Source organism: Alosa sapidissima, chromosome 18, assembly GCF_018492685.1.
Source record: "Alosa sapidissima isolate fAloSap1 chromosome 18, fAloSap1.pri, whole genome shotgun sequence".
Taxonomy (NCBI): Eukaryota; Metazoa; Chordata; class Actinopteri; order Clupeiformes; family Clupeidae; genus Alosa; species Alosa sapidissima.
Genome location: NC_055974.1, coordinates 1249281 through 1273174, shown reverse-complemented (window position 1 = coordinate 1273174; position 23894 = coordinate 1249281). Strand labels below are relative to the sequence as shown.

Here is a 23894-nt window from a genome sequence, read left to right as displayed (position 1 = left end):
CAGGGGGTTTGAGGAAGAGAGAGAGAGAGAGGGAGGGAGGGTCATAGAGAGAGAGGAAGAGGAGGGAGCTGTCGTTCATTTTGCTCCTTTCTTACGCACCGGACCCTTCTCTTGCCTGGGCTCTCCTCATACAGGTGAAACAGACAGACACATGCGCGCACACACACACACACACACACACACACACACACACACACACACACTTTGCTCTCAGAGACATAATCTCCCTATAAAACTCCTACAGGCTATTTTGAAGAAATGTTTACTCATATTAGACATGCAAAATGATATCTCTGAATATAACACACATGGCATTGTTTACATACACACCTATCTGGATGTATTGCCACTGTATGTATGTAAGGCCAAAATCTTTAATCAGTTGTGTGTATATATTTGTGTGCTCATATAGAATGATATAGTAAGTTGATTTCATATCATATTTAATTCTCGCCAGTATAATTTTGCAGTGTACTGGTTTGGTTACAGATACAGATATGTGGTTGTGTGTGGATATACATATAGATCTAATATTGTATTTGTGTGAGATTGAGCAATTTGGGAGAGATCAAATAGTGTTGATTCAACATGTGAGTGGCGTTGTGAGACACGTGCGGGACTATGTGTGAGTGTGTGTATATTTATAGCCATTGGATTGTGTTTGACAGCTGCTGCCGCATGTCCATTTGACTGGGACTGTGTGTGTGTGATTGTGATTGTGTGTTTGTGTGTGTGTGTGTGTGTGTGTGTTTGTGTGTGTGTGTGTCTGTTTATTTAATCAATAATGGTTGTATGTAGTATTGTTTGCGAGAGACATGTACAGTAATGTGCATAATTTAAGACACCAATGCTAAAGTTGACTAAAGAGAGGAATAAAATATATTATTTTGGAAAATGTGGATCCAGGATACTATGCATCCTGATAAAGTTCCCTTGGCCTTTGGAATTAAAATAGCCCCACCCCTCACCACACCTAGAGATTGGCATGGTTTTATTTCAGTTAGCCTAATAGCTGGTTTGATTTGCATTGAGAAATGATCTTATGGAAAGTACCCCATGCCAATCTCTAGGTATGGTGAAGGGTATGATGTGGGGCTATTTTAATTATTTTAATTCCAAAGGCCAAGGGAACTGTATCAGGATGCATAGTATCCTGGATCCATAAAATAACTGGCCTTTAAAAATCAAAACAATCTGCCTGCCTCTATGGGAAGTGAATACAGGGGGCATTATAAGCACACCCCTATGACATACATGGGGTGTGTTTACTTATGCCCCTTGTATTTTAAGGAAGAACGTTTATTTATTTACGATACATTATTCGTTCACAAAGAAAATTGGTATGCTTAAAGGTTGGATTTTCCCTCAATTTTCAAAAGATGCTTTTTTATTCCTCTTTTTAGTCAACTTTAGCATGGGTTCAAGCGTATGAGCCTACTGTAACTGTATGTGTATATGCACACACATACAGTAACAAATGCATTCCTGCTCAGTCCAGTCTGGTTGTGTGCTATCTCACCGGCGTGGTCTCCTGGCCGCCCACAACTCTCTTCCTCCTCGTGCTGCCGTAGTCACTGGCTGGCGGGTGTATTCACTTATGCACAGCACTGTATATGTGTGTGTATTTGTGTGCTCCTCCTTTATGTGTGTATGTGTGTGTGTGTGTGTGTGTGTGTGTGTGTGTGTGTGTGTGTGTGTGTGTGTGTGTGTGTGTGTCCAGCAGTTAGTGATGTCTGCACCAGGTCTGCCTCCACGTGATGAAGCGGCGCTGAAAGAGCAGGAGCAGATGATGGAGTTCTTCAGGCAGAAGATGATGCTGCTGGGAGAGAAAGCTAGTAAGAACACCCAGGAAGAAGAGCAGGGCCTTAAAGCCCCACTAATGAGATCATATAGACAATAAACACACACACACACACACACACACACACATTCACAGAACTACACATTTACACACTGGGCCAGATGTACTAACGTTTTTGTGCCCACTTCAGGCGTATTTGTTCGCAAAAGCGTAAAAAGATGGGAGGGGAAGAGTAAAGAGTGCCTAGTTATGTATTCCGCGGTATGTACAAAGACTGCTCCTGAAAGTGCACATCTATTCTGCGCCTAAATACTTCCGCCTTGTAAAAGCAGGTGTTAATCCAAATTGCTGTTCAATGCATCGATAAGAGAACCTTTCAAAGACAACAGAGTCGCTATTTAGAGCACCAGTTCTGTAAGTAGTCTATTTGTACTATCAAAAGCAACCTTAACATTCGAATGTCTACTTTCACTTTCACGTCATTCACTTAGACTTTCCTACTTGCTAGATTTGACCAATCTTCCATAGCCTACGTGCACAAGTAGTTTGAGTAGAACTACTGATCTTTACATTATCTCCCTGCTTGTTGACATCTTATCATGTATGGTATTATTTCATGATCGCTAAACGTTTGATTCTTTTTAATGTTGTCATCAGTTATTCATTCAACTGTGCTTGTATGTAGGCTCTGCCGTTCAGTTGTAGATGTTCGTAAATTGCAGTAATGGGTGGAGAAAGGCAGAGAGAGGCGCAGCTTACACTATGGATTGAAAGTTTGATAAATACAACGTAAACTTGGGTCTGACAGCGTTCGCAATCTGCAGTTTGTCCATGGCGCTGATAACGTTACGTTCGCAAATGTACGTACATCTGGCCCTCTATGTCTGTCTGACTGTCTCTCTCTCTCGCTCACACACACACACACACACTCTCACACACACACACACATACTGACTGGTCCCGCTGTGTTGCAGTGCTGCAGAAGTCGGTGCGAGAGGAGAAGAAGCTGCTGGTGGAGAATGGCAAACTGAAAGGGGAGATTGAGCAGCTGAAGAAACAACTTCAGGAAAACCAGAGAAGAAAAGCAGGTCTGCACAAACACACACACACACACACACACACACACACACACACACACACACTCACACACACACACACACACACACACACACACACACACACACACACACACACACTTACACACTCCCCAAAACACAGAGAGGCATACTTGCGCGCACACACACACACACACACACACACACACATACACACACACACACACACACACACACACACACACACACACACACACACACGTCACTCTCAAACATGACACTTTCACACACATACCTACACAAAAACTCACAAACCCATCACTCACACATAACAAAACTCACACAGGGGAATCACACTGACCCATGTTACTCCAGGCCCCTGAAGCATGCGGCCCCACAGATATGTCTTTATGTCTTTGGAGGGGCCCTCAGGACATCAAACTCTGCCCTCTGTACCCACCAGCTCGGCGCTTAATTGTCTGTGTTATTGCCTGGAAAGGGACATTTTCCTGGGATTCAGGGTGGTATGGGGGGGCTGGTTCACATCCAGGTCATCCTAAAGATTTAAGAGTGTATATGTGTGTGTGTGTGTGTGTGTGTGTGTGTGTGTGTGTGTGTGGAGAATGGGCCTTCTTCCGATCGGGGATGTGTTTTTACAACAGAGAGCAAGACACTGGGGGATTATGCGTGCGCGCGCACACACACACACACACACACACACACACACACACACACACACACACACACACACACACACACACACACACACACACAATCAATTTCAGTGGCTCTCAACCATATGTTTGCAGTTCAGTCGTGGCTGCACTGTCCCTGGTCAGGCTTGTTGTGATGAGACACTAGGGGACAAGCAGGGGTCACATCACATGGCTGGGCTGTTTGCTTTAATTCCACAGCTATTGGCCCATGTCATCTTTGTGCAGCTGGAGCTTTGGGAACCCTTCGTTTGGAGTCGTTGGCTCTGCCAGGAAAGTCTAGTGTGTGGGTCTGTTACGCACTGTATTGTAAGCCCACGCCAGGAAAGGAATAGGTGTTAGGGGGTTGTGGGGGAGTTGGAGCGGAGAGAATACATGTGTGGTGTAGGAGACACTGTACTTTGTGTCTCCTCCCATCTAAAATATGGCAAAAAATAAAACTAATATTTTATCCTTTTTCCACATACCGCAGGGCACTGGAATAATAATAAGAGCTCTGACGTACACTAATATTGACTTGACCATAAAAAAAGTCAGTTTTGTGTATTCAAAATATCTTGTGCTATTTACCCCTCAATAATGTTGTTTTTACGTGGGCCTGGCTGGTACAGTGGGGCTCCATGCTGGGAGGCTCCATATAAGATAAGATTGGACAGGTCAGGTCTGTGTCAGCAGAGTCTCTCTTTGGCCCAGATCAGCCCACACTTGGCCCAGCTGTGGCCCAGAGCTGGCTTTCATCAGCTGCTGGAGATGGGGAAGAGAGATAGAGAGGAGTGGAGATAACTGGATTGGTGAGAGAGGAGAGGAGTTAAGGAGGAGAAGAGAGGAGAGAAGAGGACAGGTGGAGAAAAGAGAGGAGAGGAGAACATGGCTTTAGAAAGTAATCTTCACCTCCTCTTACCATGACACGGGACGCTGGAGGGGGAGGATGGATGAGGGGTGTGGGAGAAGTAAGATGGACTAGTCCATTGAGAGAAGAGAGGAGAGGAGAAGTAAGATGGACTAGTCCATTGAGAGAAGAGAGGAGAGGAGAAGTAAGATGGACTAGTCCATTGAGAGAAGAGAGGAGAGGAGAAGAAAGATGGATTAGTCCATTGAGAGAAGAGAGGAGAGGAGAAAAGAGGAGAGATGAAAACTGGAGAAGAGAGCATGGCCTATTTGAATAGTCTTCACTGTGGTACTCATGCCCTGGAAATGGGGGAGTGGGGAGTGTATGTGTGTGAGTAAGGGGGGGGGGGTATAGATGGACTCTTCCAATGACAGAATAGAGGAGAGGAGTGCAGGGCTTTTAAAGCCACCTTCCCCACTTCTCCACACTCTGGATGCTAGAGATGAGATGGGTGGATGAGTTGGGTAGTGGTGGTGGGGCGTCCGGGTGTGACAGACATAGTGAGAGATGGTCTGTTTATTTGAAGGCTGTTTAAATAGCCGTCACGGATGTGTTGTTCTCTTTACTGACACCACATGGCTTGTTCTCTAATAAAACTCTAATAACAGCCACACTGTTGACATTTACAACTTCATCTACAAACAATTTACAGCTGTAGCTCTTTTTTTAAAGAGCAATTAATACTACAAGAATAAATACTATGAGCAGAGGACGAGTGTGCAGAAGATTAGGTACTAGGCCAAGTGTAGTTTGAAGGAGATAGTGAGGCAGCCGTGGCCTATTGGTTAGCGCTTCGGACTTGTAACCGGAGGGTTGCCGGTTCGAACCCCGACCCCGGCTGAAGTGTCCTTGAGCAAGGCACCTAACCCCTCACTGCTCTGTAGCAGGCAGCTCACTGCGCCGGGATTAGTGTGTGCTTCACCTCACTGTGTGTTCACTGTGTGCTGAGTGTGTTTCACTAATTCACAGATTGGGATAAATGCAGAGACCAAATTTCCCTCACGGGGCCCCAGCCATGGCGCACCTGCACTGTACGCCGGCGACCTGGGTTCAATTCCTGCCCCATGGTCCTTTCCGGATCCCAACCCGACTCTCTCTCCCATTCTCAACTATCCTATCACAGTAAAGGAATAAAAAAGCCCCCAAAATATTTCAAATTTCCCTCACGGGACCAAAAGAGTATATATACTATACTAGATAGTCATAGAAGGAGGTAGAAGAGGGGAAGTGCATGTTTGGTGTGTAAGTACTTTCTAAGGCAATGATATGGACTGTATTACACACTATTCTTTTGATGTATTTAGGTTTCAATTTCAATTTCAATTTAATTGTACTCATAGAGGGGCAAAACATTACAACATTTACATTACACACTTGAATTTCCCCTTGGGGATCAATAAAGTATCTATCTATCTATCTATCTATCTATCCATATATCTATCTATCTGCATGTCTCATGGCGCTTGCTTAGGTCTTAGTTATGTGCTGTTCTCCAGTGTTATGTAGGTTCTTTGCTCTGAGAGTGGCCTGTGATGTCATGTTGTAGCTAAGCTGAAGGCGTTATCTGAGGCCCAGGCTGCCAGTCCTGCCAACCCAGAGCCTGCAGGGGGCGCCACAGCGCCACGGTCACCATCACCATCTGCCACGCCGGCTGCTAAAGCTCCCCCACGCAAGAACAAACCTCAGGGAGAGAGCGAGGGAAGGAGGAGGAAAGGTAACACACACACACACACACACACACACACACACACACACACACACACACAATCTGGCTGTGGTCCTGTCACCCATTGTCCACTGGCTTCCTGGAATGGACTCACCGGATTGGCTGCAGATGTAACAAGCGGCCGTCACCACAGAGGCAGGAAACACTGCACGCTCCTGCTGCAAACTGATTCTACTAATTACACACACACACACACACACACACACACACACACACACACACACACACACACACACACACACACACACAAAATATGTGTATATTTATAGATTGTGTTAGGGTTTTACCGAATAAAGAAAAGATGTGTTGAATCATGACCATTGCTTTGCACAGATATTTCAATGCAGTTCACTGCGCTGGTTGTTTCTTCGTCCTCCAGAGGAAGCAATGTCTCATTTCCTGCATTCCCAGAAACTCTTGAGTTTTGAGTTTTTTATCATGTATAAAATTGTGATTCATGACTCCAAATTGATTCTTGGGTCTTGTGGCCTCGATCCAGAGATATAAATTATTGTTCTGGTCATCTCCCCGTTGTGTGTGTGTTTGTGTGTGTGTGTGTGAGAGAGAGAGAGAGAGAGGGAGAGAGGGAGAGAGAGGGAGAGAGAGAGATACTTGTTTTATAGCTTTATTCATGTCATTGTAATATACCTACAGTATATCAGTGCGTCTCTCCATGCAGTTGAACAAAAATATCTAATGCTGAGGGGAATCAGCATGCACACAGTTTAATCTAGAGATCATATGCTAATCATTGTTCTGTTTTTACATTCAGAGATTCTCTCAGTGGAAAAGTTATGATGTACCGTGTGAGCAGATGTTAGATGGCTTTTGCCCATGTCAATATTCCATTGCAGTCCACATTCAGACACATTTATTTGTGTGTGTGTCTGTGTGTCTGTGTGTGTGTGTGTGTGTGTGTGTGTGTGTGTATGTGTGTGTATGTGTGTGTGTGTGTTCGTGTGTGTGTATGTGTGTCTCTGTGTGTGTGTGTGTGTGTCTGTGTGTGTGTGTGTCTGTGTGTGTGTGTGTGTGTGTGTGTGTGTGTGTGTGTGTGTGTGTGTGTGTGTGTCTGACAGGGACCGGTAGGAAATCGGGGGCGCAGGACTCAGAGCTTGGGATCTGGCAGCTGGACCTGCGAGTCGGACGCATCGTGTCGGCACGGCAACACCCAGAGGAAGAATCTTTGTGTGTACAGGAAGTGGATTTTGGAGAGGGACAGCCCAGGACAGCAGTCAGCGGATTTCTCACAAGCGCTCCCACAGAACAGGTATTACTGTAACACACACACACACACACACACACACACACACATACTTGTCTGTAATGATAGCATATGTTCCATGGTGTTACACCACATCCAAGTATTTGATCTATGATGTGTCTGTATATCTATTTGTGTGTGTGTGTGTGTGTGTGTGTGTGTGTGTGTGTGTGTGTGTGTGTGCGTGTGTGTGTGCGTGTGTGTGTGTGTGTGTGTGTGTGTGTGTGTGTGCGTGTGAGTGTGTGTGTTAGATGAGTGAGAGGCTGTGTGTGTGTGTGTGTAATGGCCGTGCCGTGCGTATGAAGGGTGTGCTGTCCAAGGTGCATGTTCTCTGTGTCGCTGACTACGCTCACCTGGAGATGCTGAGCCCTCCTAGCTCCGCCCTGCCGGGAGACAGAGTCACCTTCAACAACTACCCAGGTAAAACACCTCACACACACACACACACACACACACACACACACACACACACACACACACACACACACACACACACACACACACACACACACACATATACACACACACACACACACACACATATATAAATAGTACACTTGTACATATATGACACAAGTAAGGTACATATTGACAGGGATGGGCAAAAAAACATCAAAATGTATTTGGAAATATAATACTAAATACTCTACTGTATTTTGTATTTTGAAAGTACAAAAAATACTTTTTTTCAACGGAGTATGAAATCTATCAGTACACTTTGTGAGTTGATTAAGTAGACAATGTCTGACAGCAACATACTTTTTCTACCTGACAAGGCATTCCATAATCAAATAGGCTGATTATTACTGACATCCCAATGTAACCTTATAGTCTATTTGCCAGCCCATAGAGCCCCATTGTGGACCCGGAAAGTTGAAATGTATATAGTATGGGTCCCCAGCATATAGAAACTGCCGGATGCTAACTTACTTATGTTGGGCAATTTGCATTATTGTCATCATTAGCATGAATTAGCATTATCGCCTATATGACTGTATCTATCTATATATCTATAAGGCTCTGAATGAACCCAGATTTTATTTAGAACGTTCAATTTCCACATTCCCATCACAGAGCCGGCTTATAGTCATTGGTGTGAATATTGAGACACAACATTTGGTCAGTTTTGTTTTAGGTCTGCTTGTGCTTTTTGCTGCAAAATACTGTCATGGACCTGTGTCATTGCTGCTGGTTAGCTCTGCAGGTGGAATAACGGCTGGATGTTAATGTAACCTCCATAGAACTGTGAGGCTCAGCCCTCCATTCACCTGGACTCAAACCAGCAACTCACAGCAACACAGAATGGGATAGGAGTATGCTAGCAAGTGAGATAAACCCCTAGGGTGCTAATTTCACCAGCACATGTCTTTGGGCATCAGGAAGGAGATTTGCCACATGAACAGCCACTGCACCAGCTGGCTAGCGTTACATAAAGGAGGATGAAATAAAGGTTTTTATAAGGATTATTGTCTCAATCCATGTTGATCAAAAAGATAAAAAGCACATAACCATGATTATGGTGTTCATATTTCACATCTCTCAGAGTAGTCTGCACTGATAGAATATATACTGTATAAGTAGTTCTTTTGAGTGAAAATCTACTTGTCTCACAACAGCCACTTTGGGCTGCAGTCTTGGGTCGATTGGAGGCTCTGCCTTTGCTTCATGGGCCTAATGGCGGCTATGGTCCAGGAGGTACCCCTTGCCCTCATGCACATACGGCCTATATAGGTGTCTGCTGAGCTTGCGCCCTCAACCCCATACCAAGGTGGTGGTTACTCGGAGGCTTCACAGAGAGTCTGATCTGGTGTCTGGGTGTCCCAGCACATCAACGTCCTGGAGTTGAGGGCTGCTCTGCTCGGCTTTCGTCGCTTCTTCCTGAGGCCGAGGGGTCAGCATGTCATCCTCAGGACTTTACTCTCCTCCAGCCTGTCCCATGCAGGGTGCATGTGGAGCAGATGAGGCTGACTCTGGATTTCAGCAATACCACCCTGTTGGACGGTCTGCTGTGAGAGCTCCCTCTTCTGAAAGACCCGTTGTCTTAGGCCAGCAGGATCCTGTTCCAGCCCTTACCGGTACAGCTCAGGGTGGTGACCTGGCTCCTGTAAGGGGCAGGCTCTTTGCCTTACAGTAGGTTTGCCAGAGCCTGTGGTGCAGACAATACAGTAGGCCTGTACAACATCTACAAGGGCAGTTTACTCTTACCTATGGCGGCTGTTTATGATTTGGTGTGAGGCTCGCACGGGTGGACTCCTGCTTGGCTAGTACATCCTGCTGTTCCTGGAGTCCCAGCTAGAGGCATGGACATTTACTGGTTTCTGAGGCATGGACATTTAATAGTTTTTGAAGCATGGACATTTACTGGTTTTTGAGGCATGGACATTTACTGGTTTCTGAGGCATGGACATTTAATAGTTTTTGAGAAATGGACATTTACTGGCATTTGCAGGTTTATGCCCGATGGGTTGGGGGTAGTTCTCCGCCCTAACCTGACTTTCCTGACTAATGTCCTGTCTGAATTCATGTCTCCCTTAGTTGGCTCAGCATCTTGCAGGTTGACCTCTACATTATGGTTCTGGCCCTTGCGTCCAGCAAGGTCTTAATTTTGCATCTTGCGGACCAACCAAGGAAGCCCTTCAGCCTCTCAGGCTTGGTCTTTTCATCTGATGGGGCCTCGATCTACATGTAGTTGCCATGTAGGCCTACACAGAGTGCATATTTGTTAAAAGTTTGTTTGGAGCACCAGGTTCACCTTGTTGGCAAGTAGACTATTACCCAGATAAAAGTTAGGTTTAAAGTAACTCATGTTCAAAGAACTTTTCATTAATGACTCGTAATGATATCTTAATTGACTTTCATGATCTTCGGTAATGAGATACAACTCAGCTCCAAATTCTACTGGTTTCTAAACATAACCTTCTTTAAGAAAACTTGTGTGAAAACTGTTGCCAACACTGTTAGCTGTGTGATTATCTCAGTGTTCTTTTTAGGGTCATGGGAACACAATGAATTTATGACACCACGACATCCCATGTGTTCATTTGCCTTACTAGTTCAGTACTTCACATTAATCTTACATGATTCTGTTGGATAAATGCATTGCTGTGACAAAATAGGTCAGTTCAACGTAATAACATTGTGTTTGAAAGTAAAACATGGTTTTGCTTAATTTCATGTTTTGTGGTTTAGTAACTGTGACAAACCCTCTTTTGCCTATTTGAAAACAATAAGGTTGTATTTCATTCAAAAATATAGCTGCAAGCAGCAATGCGGGGGCCTAGCAGTGCGCTAGAGCAGCAATGGCGTTGCCATGGCATGAGCAAGCACTCACAGCAAGAGGCCAAATTACACCAATGTCCTTGTGCGTTCTCACAATCAGCTACCATGTCCCTCTACCAAGTTTGGACTTCATACACCAAAGTGTTGCTGAGATGTGAGCTCACTTTCTTTATTACAGCACCCCTAGAGCCCAAATGAGACCACTTTCCTTGCATGTCCTCACAATCAGCTAATATGTCCGTATATCAAGTTTGGACTTCATACAATGAAGCGTTGCTGAGATATGAGCCCACTTCCTGTATTACAGCGCCCCCTATAGAGGCCAAATGATTCCAATTTCCTAGTGTGTCATCATAATCAAGTAACAGGTCCTTATACCAAGTTTGGACTTTGTACACCAAAGCGTTGCTGAGATACAAGCTCACTTCCTGTATTATAGCGCCCCCTATAGAGGCCACATGATGCCAATTTCCTAGTGCGTCCTCACAATCAGATACCAAGTCCTTGTACCAAGTTTGGACTTCATACATTAAAGCATAGCCGAGATGTTAGCCCACTTTCTGTTTGGTGGCTTCATTGCCATATTTGATTGGCTGTCACGGGCAAACAAAAATGAAATGAAAAAATCTGACAAGTATCGTTTGTGCGGCTCAGTCTGAAGATCATCTCCGACGAGTTCTGTGAAAATCGGATGAAATTTGTAACCGCTGAAACTTTTCGTAGAGTTTGGACTAAATCCAATATGGCGGAGGTCCAATATGGCGGAAAGTGATAGGATAGGGGTCGATGAACTCTGTATGGTCCAAGGATTCAGACACTACCTCAATTGTGAAAATCAGACAAAAGAGTCAAGGATCACGCGCATGAACGCATGTCCAGCATTGAACTGGTGGTGGCGCTAGAGTGTTCAATGTATATGCATAAAAATTGCTGTGAGTGATTGGGACAGTGTCCTGACTAATGGTATCGAGTTTTGTTATGTTAACTCAAAGCGTCACAGAGATGTTAGTCCACTTCCTGTTTGGCGGGTTCATCACCATATTTGAATGGCTGTCACGGGCAAACAAAAATGAAATTGAAAAATCTGACAAGTATCGTTTGTGCGGCTCAGGCAGAAGATCATCTCCGCCAAGTTCCGTGAAAATCGGATGAAATTTGTGAATGCTGAAACTTTTCGTAGAGTTTGGACTAAATCCAATATGGCGGAAAGTGATGTAATAGGAGTCATTGAACTCAGGTCGGTCCAGGGATTCCAACAGTGCCTGATTTGTGAAAATCGGATGCACCGTTCAATGGTCACATGCGTGAATGCAATCCAGTTTTGACCCATTGGTGGCGCTAGAGTGTTGGGCATAGAGTTCTGTAAATTGGTGAGAGTGATCATGGGACGGTCCTGAATCAGTGCGCCGAATTTCATAACTTTCTACCCAGCGGTTAAATTTTCGACCAAATTTTGACCCGTTGGTGGGTTTAGAGATCCGTAAATTAGCGTGAGTGGTCAGTGGAGTGTCCCGAAACTTTCTGCCAAATTTCAGCACTTTTTAGCCAGGCGTTCTATGGGCTGCCATAGACTTCAATGTCAGAAGTATAATAATAGGAAAAGCTAGTAACTCAATGGGTGCCTTCGCTGCTAGGCCCCCAACTACACTGTTTTATGTCATTGTAACATAATATGGTTTGATAAATTGGACAGCCCTGACTTTTCATTTTTTACAGTGTATGGTGTCGTCATACTATGTCTCAGAAAGTATTTTACATAGAAAAATACAAAACACTGAAGTATTTTGATACAAAATAGGCATTTCCATCATCTCAATCAAATACAAATTACAAAATAATATTTTATATTTTATAATACATGTATCAGAAATACTGCCCATCCCTGCATATTGACACACACTCACACACACATACATATAAAGACTACCTGCTGATCCTGTGCTGATTTGTTGTGGGGTTGTAAGCTTTCGATTACCTTATGTGGCCACCAGGGGGCATAGCAAAAGTGTTGGTACAAGAGGGATCTACTAGGGGTATACTGTTAGAGAAGATAGTCTATTCAGTATGGATATAAACACATGAACACAAATGAACCCACATACACAGACGCCCATGGTAATATAGCAAGACTTTTCCTAGATGTAACGATTTGTCTATGTATGTATGTATGTATATGTGCATCAGTAGGTATAGAACCCTGTGAACTAGTTAACATATTCACTTACATAGACACCCTTGGCAAAATAGCAACACTGCTACATGCCAAAAGGTTGTAAGACAATGTGGTAAAAACATGGAATCAGAAAAAGAAGCGTTTTCATCTTTTTTAAAACATTTTTATAAAAATGGGGTGTTCAAAATGATTCATACCCTTTTTAAATAATCCATGGAAACATCCAGGTGAACCGGATCGTGAACTGAGCCCCCGTGTCTTTGGCCGTCTGCAGCCAGATCTGTGCACGGATGCGAGGGGTGTGGCCTGCTACAGGGGAGTGGCCTTTGAGGTGAAGGGGAAGGGCTTGTGCCGCGCTCCCAGTATCTGCAACGGATCCATCCAATAGCATTGTGGAGACCATCATCATCATCCAATAGCATTGTGGAGACCATCATCATCATCCAATAGCATTGTGGAGACCATCACCACGGGCGTGGCACTTTCTGCCAACAAGCCAATAAAGTTTTGTCTCTTTTTTAAAAAATCATCTGTTGATTCATTTTCTTCATGCACATCCATAGGGATATGTGAACAAACAGAAGCACACACAGCTAACTTGCAGGAGCACAAACTCAGACAAACATACACACACACATTACCACACACAATAGCAAACACTAATGGTCTCATATCATAAATAATGAGTTTATTTTTTGCAGATACATACACTATATTCATGCAGATCATTCATGCAAAGGTATGAGTTTAAGTCTAAACATGTAACCTGGTTATGTGTGCCCATGTGAGCATGTGTGTCTTTCCATGCGAGTATGCCGGTGTGTGTGTGTGTGTGTGTGTGTGTGTGTGTGCCCATGCAAATATGCTAGTGTGTGTGTATGTGTGCGTGTGTGCCCATGCTAATATGCTAGTGAGTGTGTGTGTGGGGGGGTATTTTGGTCTGGCACACGTGCCTGTGTGTCTAATTTGGAATGTTGGCCCGTTAAACATCTTTATTCTCCTACAGTCAGATTGTTGGCACTCTAAGTGCACTCTATATCATAGCTGATTATGACAGGACACACACACACACACACACACACACACACAATCATATCCACTTTCTCTGCGTTGGCTATCACTATTGTATATCTCACTATATTCCAAAGAGACAAACATATTTATTTCTTCCTTATCTACCTCCCACATTTGATGTGTGTGTGTGCGTGCATGTGTGCGTATGTACGCGTACGTGCGTGTGTGTGTGTGTGTCTGAGTCTGTTTGTTTTTGTGTTTCTGTGTTTCTCTGTGGTGTGTGTGTGTGTGTGTGTGTGTGTGTGTGTGTGTGTGTGGTTTCTATGTTAGCTGAACTTTGCAATCTGGCATGTATGTAGTCTGTGAACACGGTTATGGGGCCGGGTTTGTGTGCGCAGCTGAGCATGTGTGTGTGTGCGGGCGTCTGTGTGTGCGTGTGTGCTGGCAGCGCAGGTGAGCCCCGTGTCACAGGGGCAGCGCTGATACAGGTCCAGCCGAAGTGTCTCTTTCCTCCGCGCACCGCTCGCACACACCTCCCCAGCCTTCGGGCGCGGCTTACACATGCGCACCCAGAGCCAGCGTGCACAACACTCGCCTGGCCTGCAGTCTGATGAGCGTAGACACACACCTGCAGCACACACACACACACACACACACACCATAAAGACAACAACAACAATAAGTTCCTTAAAAGCAATAACAACAACATCAGCATAATCATCAACCATAACCATCAAGTTAGTGAATTAGGAATGTGTAAATTTACTGCTGAAGTGCTTGTCAACTGCTATCTATATTTAGAGATGATTCAGTGTTTTTGTAGATTACGTTGTTTAACTAAAGATTATACTGTCTGGGATATGCTTAGTCACAACCAATCCTGTCTAACTATGATTCCTGTTGTTTGGTTATACTCCCAACAATTAAATGAAGTAATGTTGATGGAATGTTGCTAAAAGTGTCACCAGATTACAGGCACAGGAAAAACAATTAACCTTAATTAACCTAACCTTTCACATCATGTGTTCTGCTGTGTGTTCTTGACTTTTTCTTTTTCACTGAGAGAGTGACACTGCGTGCATATGGCAGACGGGAGTACAAGACGCTATGCCTGTGGACGACTGGATGGCAGACATCTAGATAGATAGATAGATAGATAGATAGATAGATACATAAATTACACGTGTACATGTAGGCCTAGTCACAGTCATCAATACAAACAAGCACGCACACAATGCCATCCACTTACAATTGCGACACTCCACTTACAATTGCGACACTGGTTGCCGAGACAGCACATTTGATCTCTATGACAACGTCTCCCTCTCCTCTTGCAGGGCGCGCAGCTAGAGCGAGAGGGGCCGAGACTGTTGTCATGCCTGAAGTCATGTGTTGGGCAGAAACTTCTGTTGGGACAATCCTTATCACTGCCACAGAGCACCTGTCTCACACACGCACACACATACCCACAATATTCACAACACGCTGAGTGATACAAATAGCTTAGCCTATGCACACATACAATAAATACCATTATAATACTTTTCGCAACGACAAAATGCATTAGATATATGTAATTATTAAGTTCAAATAAAAGTGCCCAATAGTGAACTGTCCATTACATAGCCTAAGTAGGCTAAAACAACGGAACAAGAGAGTTGCGAATTGTGATATAGCACAGATCAATCCATGTAGCTATTTTCCAAATAACATCTACCTGTTCTCGGTTGATTCGCGGAGTCTGGACTCGTGTGTGTTTTGATTGCTTCTCTGGCGTTACCGGCGTTTCCGTGCGCGCGAAATCAGCGATGTCGCCGGTGCTTAAAGCCGCCAGCATCACAGACAAAAGCCACGCGCACCTGTACATTATTTTATGTGGATGAGAAGGGCAACGGAATCTCCAACTTAAACGATCTTGGTTCTTGCGTTTGGAAGATTTCTTTTGACCATTAAAATTTAAACGGATTCATTATTTCCATTCTCCGGTATACCTGTGCGGTCTTCTTCTCCAGGGGGGTGGCTTCTTATATGGAGAATCCGAAGATAAACACACACCCTCTCTCCCGCTTTCTCTCTCTGACACACACACACACACACACACGCACGGACGCAGGCACACAAACTATGTGCAAACACGCACACATGCACGCATCTACGTACGTACAAACACTTGATCACGCAGCTTGATCTTCCTGTGAATGAGTTGACGGTCATATTCAAAATTAAGAGACCACTGCAAATTTGAATATGACCGTCAACTCATTTGAATGTCACTCAGCAATCATAGGATGACATCAGAAAAATGTGCAGTGGTCTAATTTTCCAGAGCTGCATGTTCATTTCAAACAAATAATCATGCCACAACTCCTATATGGACACAACTGGGTATGCTGCTGGCAGCACATCTATCATATTTCACCTATTCATGGTTAAGAAAATGATATGTGGCTTTGTGTGTGTGTGTGTGAGAGAGAGAGAGGGGGGGGAGAGCCTGTATGCATATGTGCACATATGTCTAAATTGGAATGTTGGATTGATATACATCTCTGTTCTCTCCCTGTCAGATCTTTGGCTAAATGCTCTGTAAATCATAACTGATTGGGAGGGGGCTTGTGCGTGCACGCACACACACACACACACACACACACACACACACACACACACACACACACACACACACACATTCACACACACTTTCTCTCTCTCTCTACTCATAACACAGCCCAGTATTCCACACACACACACATTTTTCTTCCCTCTAGCTCTCTCTCTTTTTCCATCTTTCACCCCCCCCTCCTCCCACTTTTCTAACCTAAAGGTGTTTCTGAGGTCTTAGATGACTAAATGAAAGTAGTGCATCGGATGCTTTTCCCAGACTACTTTTCTTTGTGCTATGTCAGCATTGCGACAGGTGATATAAGGAAAGAAAGTGAGGGACAGAGAGAGAGAGAGAGAGAGAGAGATGGATTTCATGTGCCTGAGAAAGAGAAGGAACAGGCCATAATATTAACAAAGAGATACAACAGACATCATTCTATCCCTCTCAAATTCATTCACACACACACACACACACACACACACACACACACACACACACACACACACACACACACACACACACACACATACAGACATACTCCAGGACTCCCAGCTTGTGGAGGTCGTGGCCTATGAGTTACCATGGTTACAAGGTGGCTTTCACTGAACTGTTGTTAAATGTATGAGTGGACTGTGTTCATCTGTGTTGCGCATATAATTGCGGGTATATATTGCGGGTATATCCACACACACACACACACACACACACACACACACACACACACACACACACACACACACACACACACACACACACACACACACACACACACACTATTTCAACTACTTGGCCGGTCTACTAAGTGCTGTCAAACGGTAGAAGGAAAACTTCATTCCATATGTCTTGTCATTTATCTCTTTTCATCTCTTGCTCTCTCACACGCTTTAAATCCTCCACACAGTAATAGTGAACTATGAATTTGGGTACAACATATAAACCAATAGCCTACCAATTGCTTTGACCACAGATAGAAATTGTAGCAAGCTGTTTGTATTTCTCATTTAATTAATATAAGTACACACAAACTAACATATCTATATGCAAATTTTCTGATGTCATCTGATCCTACAGTTGCTGAGTGACATTTGAATGAGTTGACGATAATATTTAAATTTGCAGTGGTCTCTTAATTTTGAATATGACCATCAACTCATTCGAATATCACTCAGCAACTATAGGATGACATCAGAAAAATGTGCAGTAGTGTCTTATTTTTTTCCAGAGCTGTATATATAAAAAAGGTTTTCCCTATTCTTCTGTTCCTCCTATAACTCTTCCCAACCATTCGACTTCCTTGTTGTGCTTGACTGGCATGGCGGGAGTCCTCCTGTGCTTGTGGTGATGGGTCACGTAGCTGAGCTTGACCTAGGAGAGACTTCAGCAGGGAGTATCTCTATCATAACACTTAAGCCATGCAATAAACGTGACCTTCGGAGAGAAGCCCACTAAAAGATTTACCTCTGAGCATGTCTAAACAGAAAGTAAAAGAAAATCTCTGTTTCTACATTAGCTTTGAAGAGTGAGAGAAGAAAGCTATATCTAGTTCAACTTACTCTAAGTGTGTGTGTGTGTGTGTGTGTGTGTGTGTGTGTGTGTGTGTGTGTGTCTGTGAGAGAATAACAAAGAAAGCAGTATCCAAAGCAGTTTTTCTTTTTTCGAATTATTATTTGTATAATAGAACTGAATTCATAGAACTGTTGAAAATATCACTCATGGCTAGCACCCTTTCCCCTCGACACTGTATGTGGATTTGTTTACAAATGGGCAAAGATAATTTCCGAAGAGCCATCTTGACTGAAAAGGTGATATAACACGATTTAATCCAAATATTAGGCTATTGCACAATTGTTGTAAAGCAATTTGTGATTCTCCGGGTCGAGGAGAGCAAACTGCAAGGCTGGTTCTTTGTAGACAGCTAGGTTACGGCTGCCGAAGGCACTTGATCACAAATTAGTTTACCATCATAATGACATGGAAGATGTTATATATATATATATATATATATATAGGGCTAATAACTCGGCCTAATAACTTTGTTTAAGGTTTTAATAACTTGTATGCTCTTAAACAGGTCTAATAATGTCAATGCACATGCAGGTCGTGCACACACACACACACACACATACACACACACCGTATTGATGTGATGCAGAATCTTTGGAATCTTTAAATGATGCTACTTATGCACACTGGATCAGTCACACAATGAAAAACTGTGTGTGTGTGTGGGGGGGAGCTGTTGGACGGTATCAACCCTTCAAGGTGTTTCACCTTTTGACAAATGGATTGAGTAAATAAAAGGAATCTTTGTGTGTTTGTGCGTGCGTGTGTGTGTGTGTGCGTGCTTGCGTGCGTGCGTGCGAGAGAGATAGAGAGGGAGAGAGAATTTGGCCTTGATAGAGAAGAAGAGATGAAGTTGTTAGTGGGGAAAATTAAGTCAAAATTGGCTTTGGAATGTGCAAATGCCCACCCAGAAAAATCAGAGAAAGAGCAAGAGATTGAGAGAAAGAGATAGAGAGAGAGCGAGAGAGAGGGAGAGAGAGAGAGAGAGAGAGAGAGGGAAAGAGAGAAGCAAAGAGAGAGAGAGGACTGAAAGTATGTTAAAGCCTGTGGGTACCATGTTTTTGGCAAAGAGAGTTGGAACTGATCAGGAATGTGTGTGTATGTGTGTGTGTGTGTGTGTGTGTGTGTGTGTGTGTGTGTGTGTGTGTGTATGTGTGTGTATGTGTGTGTCTAGTCACATTTACTATCTACTCCACCTGGAAGCAATTGAGCCCTTCTAAAACCTTCCCTTGATAAAGACAGGAAAGATAATCTGTCTGTGAGATAAAGAGCAGACTCAATCTGCCAGACAGGCAGTGTGTGTGTGTGTGTGTGAGTAAATGAGTGAGTGAATGTGAGTGAGAGTGAGAGAGTAACTGAGAGAGAACAAAACAAAAAAAAAGTTAAATACTGTAGTTGCCCTCTTCAACTGTTCCTGGGGCTACAGTAATAAGACACTCAGATATAATTCATCTAACCAATAATTATGACCGCCGCGCAGCAAAGCTATATAGGTTTAGTCAGATTTTTTTTTTCTTTTTTTTTTTCTTTTTCGCATGTCCAAATTTCCGTCCCGGGACACTGAAAGACCGGGGTAGACGAAACTTGGTGGGCATGTAACCCCACATGGATAGCATGGAACCATCGTTTTTCGTTTTGATCTGTAGCCCCCCCGCTGGACTGCACCCCCCGAAAGGAGGGTAGGGCAGACACAGTTTTCTGTGAATATCTCGATAACCGTAAGGTTTAGGAGGACATTTTTTTTGTATGTTGATCTCAAGGGGCCATGTCAACCCATTCCATAACCACTCATTTAATGTATAGCGCCACCTAGTTAAACACAAAAAAGTAAAAATGAGGTGTTGTAATCGCAGGTATCTGTGACCTAACATAGTCAAAACTGCACAAAATTGGAAGTGTAGGATCATTATGACACCCTCTGAATGCACGCCAAGTTTCGTGGAATTCCGTTCATGGGGGGCCACACAATAAATTAATTTATGTTACTATACACCAACTGGCCTGTAGGTGGCCGGAGACAGTTTTCTGTGAATATCTCGAGAACCATAGGGCCTAGGAGGTCCACCTTTTTTTGTATGTTGGTCTTAAGGGGGCATGTCAACCCATCCCATTACCACTTATTTCATGTATAGCGCCACCTAGTTAAAAATTAAAAAGCAAAAAATTAGGTGTTTTCATCACAATATCTCTGGCTGACATGGTCAAAACTGCACGAAATTGAAAGTGTAGGATCATTATGACACCCTCCGAATGCATGCCAAGTTTTATGACACCCTCCGAATGCATGCCAACTTTCGTTTATGGGGGGCCTTACAATAAAATAATGTATGTGTACATTTAGTGACAGTACCCCAACAAGGATTCCCGGGACACTGAAAGACCGGGGTACACGAAACTTGGTGGGCATGTAACCCCACATGGATAGCATGGAACCATCGTTTTTTGCTTTGATCTGTAGCCCCCCCGCTGTACTGGACCCCCCGAAAGGAGGGTAGGGCAGATACAGTTTTCTGTGAATATCTTGAGAACCGTAGGCCCTAGGATGACCAATTTTTTCCGTATGTTTGTCTCCAGGGGTCATGTTAACCCATTCCATGTGCACACATGTGCATAAACAGATACTGTACACACGCACACACATACATTCACAGTAATCATACGTATGACACATACTCACACAGTAGACATATGTACGCATGCATGCACATGCACAAACACACATACGCAGGCAAACACACAAGCACGCACGCACACACACACACACACACACACACACACACACACACACACACACACACACACACACACACCCACACACATAAACATAAACATGTACACACACACATGCACACAATTCAAGAATTTCTCAGAATTATGAACAGGCAAGATGGGGGTGGGGTTGTATAAAATGAATTTTACATGTGAAATCTATGAACTAATCATGTTTTGGTACTTGTTGTCTAGCAGATACCAGTGAGAATTGAGTGTGAATAATGCAATTTAGTGAGACAGTTAGAATCATATAGGCCTTTCAGCGTGATTTATTTTTGTGGAAAAAATGTGCTGGAATGGGCGGCGGTCATATTTTGTACCGCTCCTGGTTACATCAACTTCCAAAAGTGTTTGGTTGAAATAAAAGTTACAAAAAAGGTTGCTGACAAAAATGAATAACAATGTAAATGTCAATGATATTTGCATCTGGACAGAGCAAAAAAATACCTGGCAGCATGAGACAGCATGAGAAAAACAATGACAAGGCACAGAGTGTGCAATCAAAGCATACCGATCGAATTAAGCAGGTCCAGGTAGACCTGACTTCTCAAAGAAAAGAGTCTGTGTTAGTCATGGGGTCAAGGACTTTTGGATGGAACATTTTTGAAACAGCCTCCCAGATTATGTCCCCTGTGTTTTTGCTGGGACTATAGATGGGAAATTAAGTGATACAACAGATTGATACTTAAGTTGCACTTTAATTTAATTTGTGATCTTATTAATATGCACTGGAAAAAGGGAAAACATGGGTGGTCCAATTTGCTAGACCACATTACATTTGAATTACATTTGAATTTGCGTATGCATCAGAAAGTTAAAATAACATTTTTCTTTGGGCCCTAGATCCCCTCGGGGAACCGTGCTACTCAATCACATAAGATAAGCATAAAGCAATGCAGTAAGCAGGCAATGGAAATTATCCTATGACTTCACTCAAGCACCTTGCTGACACTATTTCCTGGTCGCATGGATTCCCATCAGGCTAAGATATCAATGCTGCCAAAAGGCTTTACTGTATATGTGTTTGTTAATGTTAGTTTTTCTCAGATTACCAATGCAATTTATATTGGTTGTGTCTTTAATGACTTTTCATTTGTTATAAAAAAAATACTTTATTACCACCATGTGTTTGTCAGGTAGTGATATCAGTATCATTATCACTTTGATCTGGCCATGGAGGCATTTTCATATTTTCAACATCAACTCTATAAATCTAAACTCCCAGTTTATCAAACCTGTAATGTTCAGGTTGTATAATTAAATCAGAAGATCTGGTCATTTAATGTAACCTTAAACAATTTCATTGGAATTGTGGTTGGTTGTGTCTGCTGGGGCAGTTGGGGCAGCCGTGGCCCACTGGTTAGCACTCTGGACCTGTAACCGGAGGGTTGCCGGTTTGAACACCGACCAGGCATGGCTGAAGTTCCCTTGAGCAAGGCACCTAACCCCTCACTGCTCCCCGAGCGCCGCTGTTGTTGCAGGCAGCTCACTGCGCTGGGATTAGCGTGTGTTTCACCTCACTGTATGCTGAGTGTGTTTCACCAATTCAAGGATTGGGTTAAATGCAGAGACCAAATTTCCCTCACAGGATCAAAAGAGTATATATACTTAAATAGCCTATTCTTTTGGAAAATAGAAGAGCAGAGAAGTGTTAATGTAACACATTTCTTTCACATATTAAAATTGAGTACCATTTTAAATCAACTTAATTATTAGCTTTGTGGCTAACCCATGGAACAGGATGTTAGATATGCTATTGTTGAGACACTAATATTCTGCCTCTTCCAACTGAAGTCTGACTTATTACCTACTGTATCTTCTCTCCATGACACTATTTTAGGATTGCCTTAATGCTTGAAGCATTAAGGATATGAATAGCTGGCCACGGTGTAATTTGGATAAATGCATCAATTTGAATACAGTGGAACAGTCCCAGACCACACTAACCTCACTGAGAACTGGCTTGGCAGAGTCAGGCTACCAACAATAAGGGCATGTACTGTACATACATTTCCTATATTTGAAACTAGTGAAGGCATAATACAATTTTAATAGTAATAGGAAATGCAAACATGTAAGGTAAGAATATGTTGGGTACTAGCAGGGTGAAAATCATCTTGTGTTTGTGTGTGAAAGTTTGTACTGAGTTGTAAAATCTGAGGTCATGATGCTCAAGAAATCACAGAGACTTATCACAAATAACCTTCCTCTTCCCTCCTATACAAACAATTGTAGCAAGTACAATATATGTTGTTTGCTTCTCTACCACCACATCTCCCTCCAGTGGGGGTTTAGGAGAACTGCAATGACTCAGGGGTAAAAATGAATCAACACACACAGGGAGGATTTCCCATAGGAAAGATAGGACTATCACATACAAGAAATGGCGTGGTGCTCTCCTGTGATATATCAGCTATATCACTCTCTATGGTATTAGTATTCATAAGATAAAGAGAGAACAAGCCAGATTTAATGTATCTCTCTCTCTATTTCCCCCTCTCTCTCTCAGGATGGAGTCAGCCTTCCCCTCTAAGAAAGTGCTCTCTAGTGGAGCTTGAGAGTAACACCAGTGCAGTTACAGACCTCTTCTTGTAAACTGGGTGAGAACAGAAACCTGCTGGCTCATTTTCAGAGCCAAATCACTATGTTCTACATTTAAAACATAATTACACCATTAGTCAGCTGACAATACAATTATATGTCGGGGGTCAACATAACAAACATGAATAAGTTTATGACACATTCACTTGTTGACCTCAAACACCTCTATAAATGCAGATAGAAGCAAGAAAGGACTTTGGTATCTGCAGCCCCAAGAGAGTGGATATTGTATCGTGTCTGTCTGGGTGTGGTGTGTGTCCGCTCACATAACTTCAAAACTAGGCTCCCTATCCAATTAATTTAGAATTTTCTGACCAAGGTTACAATATCAAGGTTCTCCTATGTGATCAAGTGAATTGTAATCAGGCCCACCAGCAGCAAACCATACTCAGGAATGATGATGGTGTAGATGTTGTCTTAGCCATATGCTGCTGGTGAAATCATAGAC

At 43.2% G+C, this 23894-nt stretch overlaps 1 protein-coding gene and 1 long non-coding RNA gene across 3 annotated transcripts; one reads left to right on the top strand and one right to left on the bottom strand.

Annotated features, from left to right (window-relative positions):
* aimp1b (aminoacyl tRNA synthetase complex interacting multifunctional protein 1b) lies at positions 1–13423 on the top strand. 2 transcript variants are annotated; one of them, XM_042070127.1, is made up of 7 exons: positions 1–134; positions 1724–1835; positions 2776–2889; positions 6005–6172; positions 7261–7451; positions 7697–7865; positions 13125–13423. In XM_042070127.1, exons 2-7 carry the CDS (start codon positions 1730–1732, stop codon positions 13283–13285), a joined length of 909 nt encoding a protein of 302 aa, XP_041926061.1. In that variant the 5' UTR covers positions 1–134; positions 1724–1729; the 3' UTR covers positions 13286–13423. The 2 variants fall into 2 exon arrangements, with proteins under 2 accessions (XP_041926061.1, XP_041926060.1); XM_042070126.1 differs by having other exon boundaries at positions 42–134; positions 1721–1835.
* Positions 13424–14957: 1534 nt separating this feature from the next.
* LOC121690377 lies at positions 14958–15880 on the bottom strand. The gene is made up of 3 exons (XR_006025055.1): positions 15629–15880; positions 15181–15352; positions 14958–15047 (listed from the first exon to the last, which is right to left on the bottom strand). It is a non-coding gene; the product is annotated as an uncharacterized LOC121690377 (long non-coding RNA).
* Between the last annotated feature and the right edge of the window lie 8014 nt (positions 15881–23894).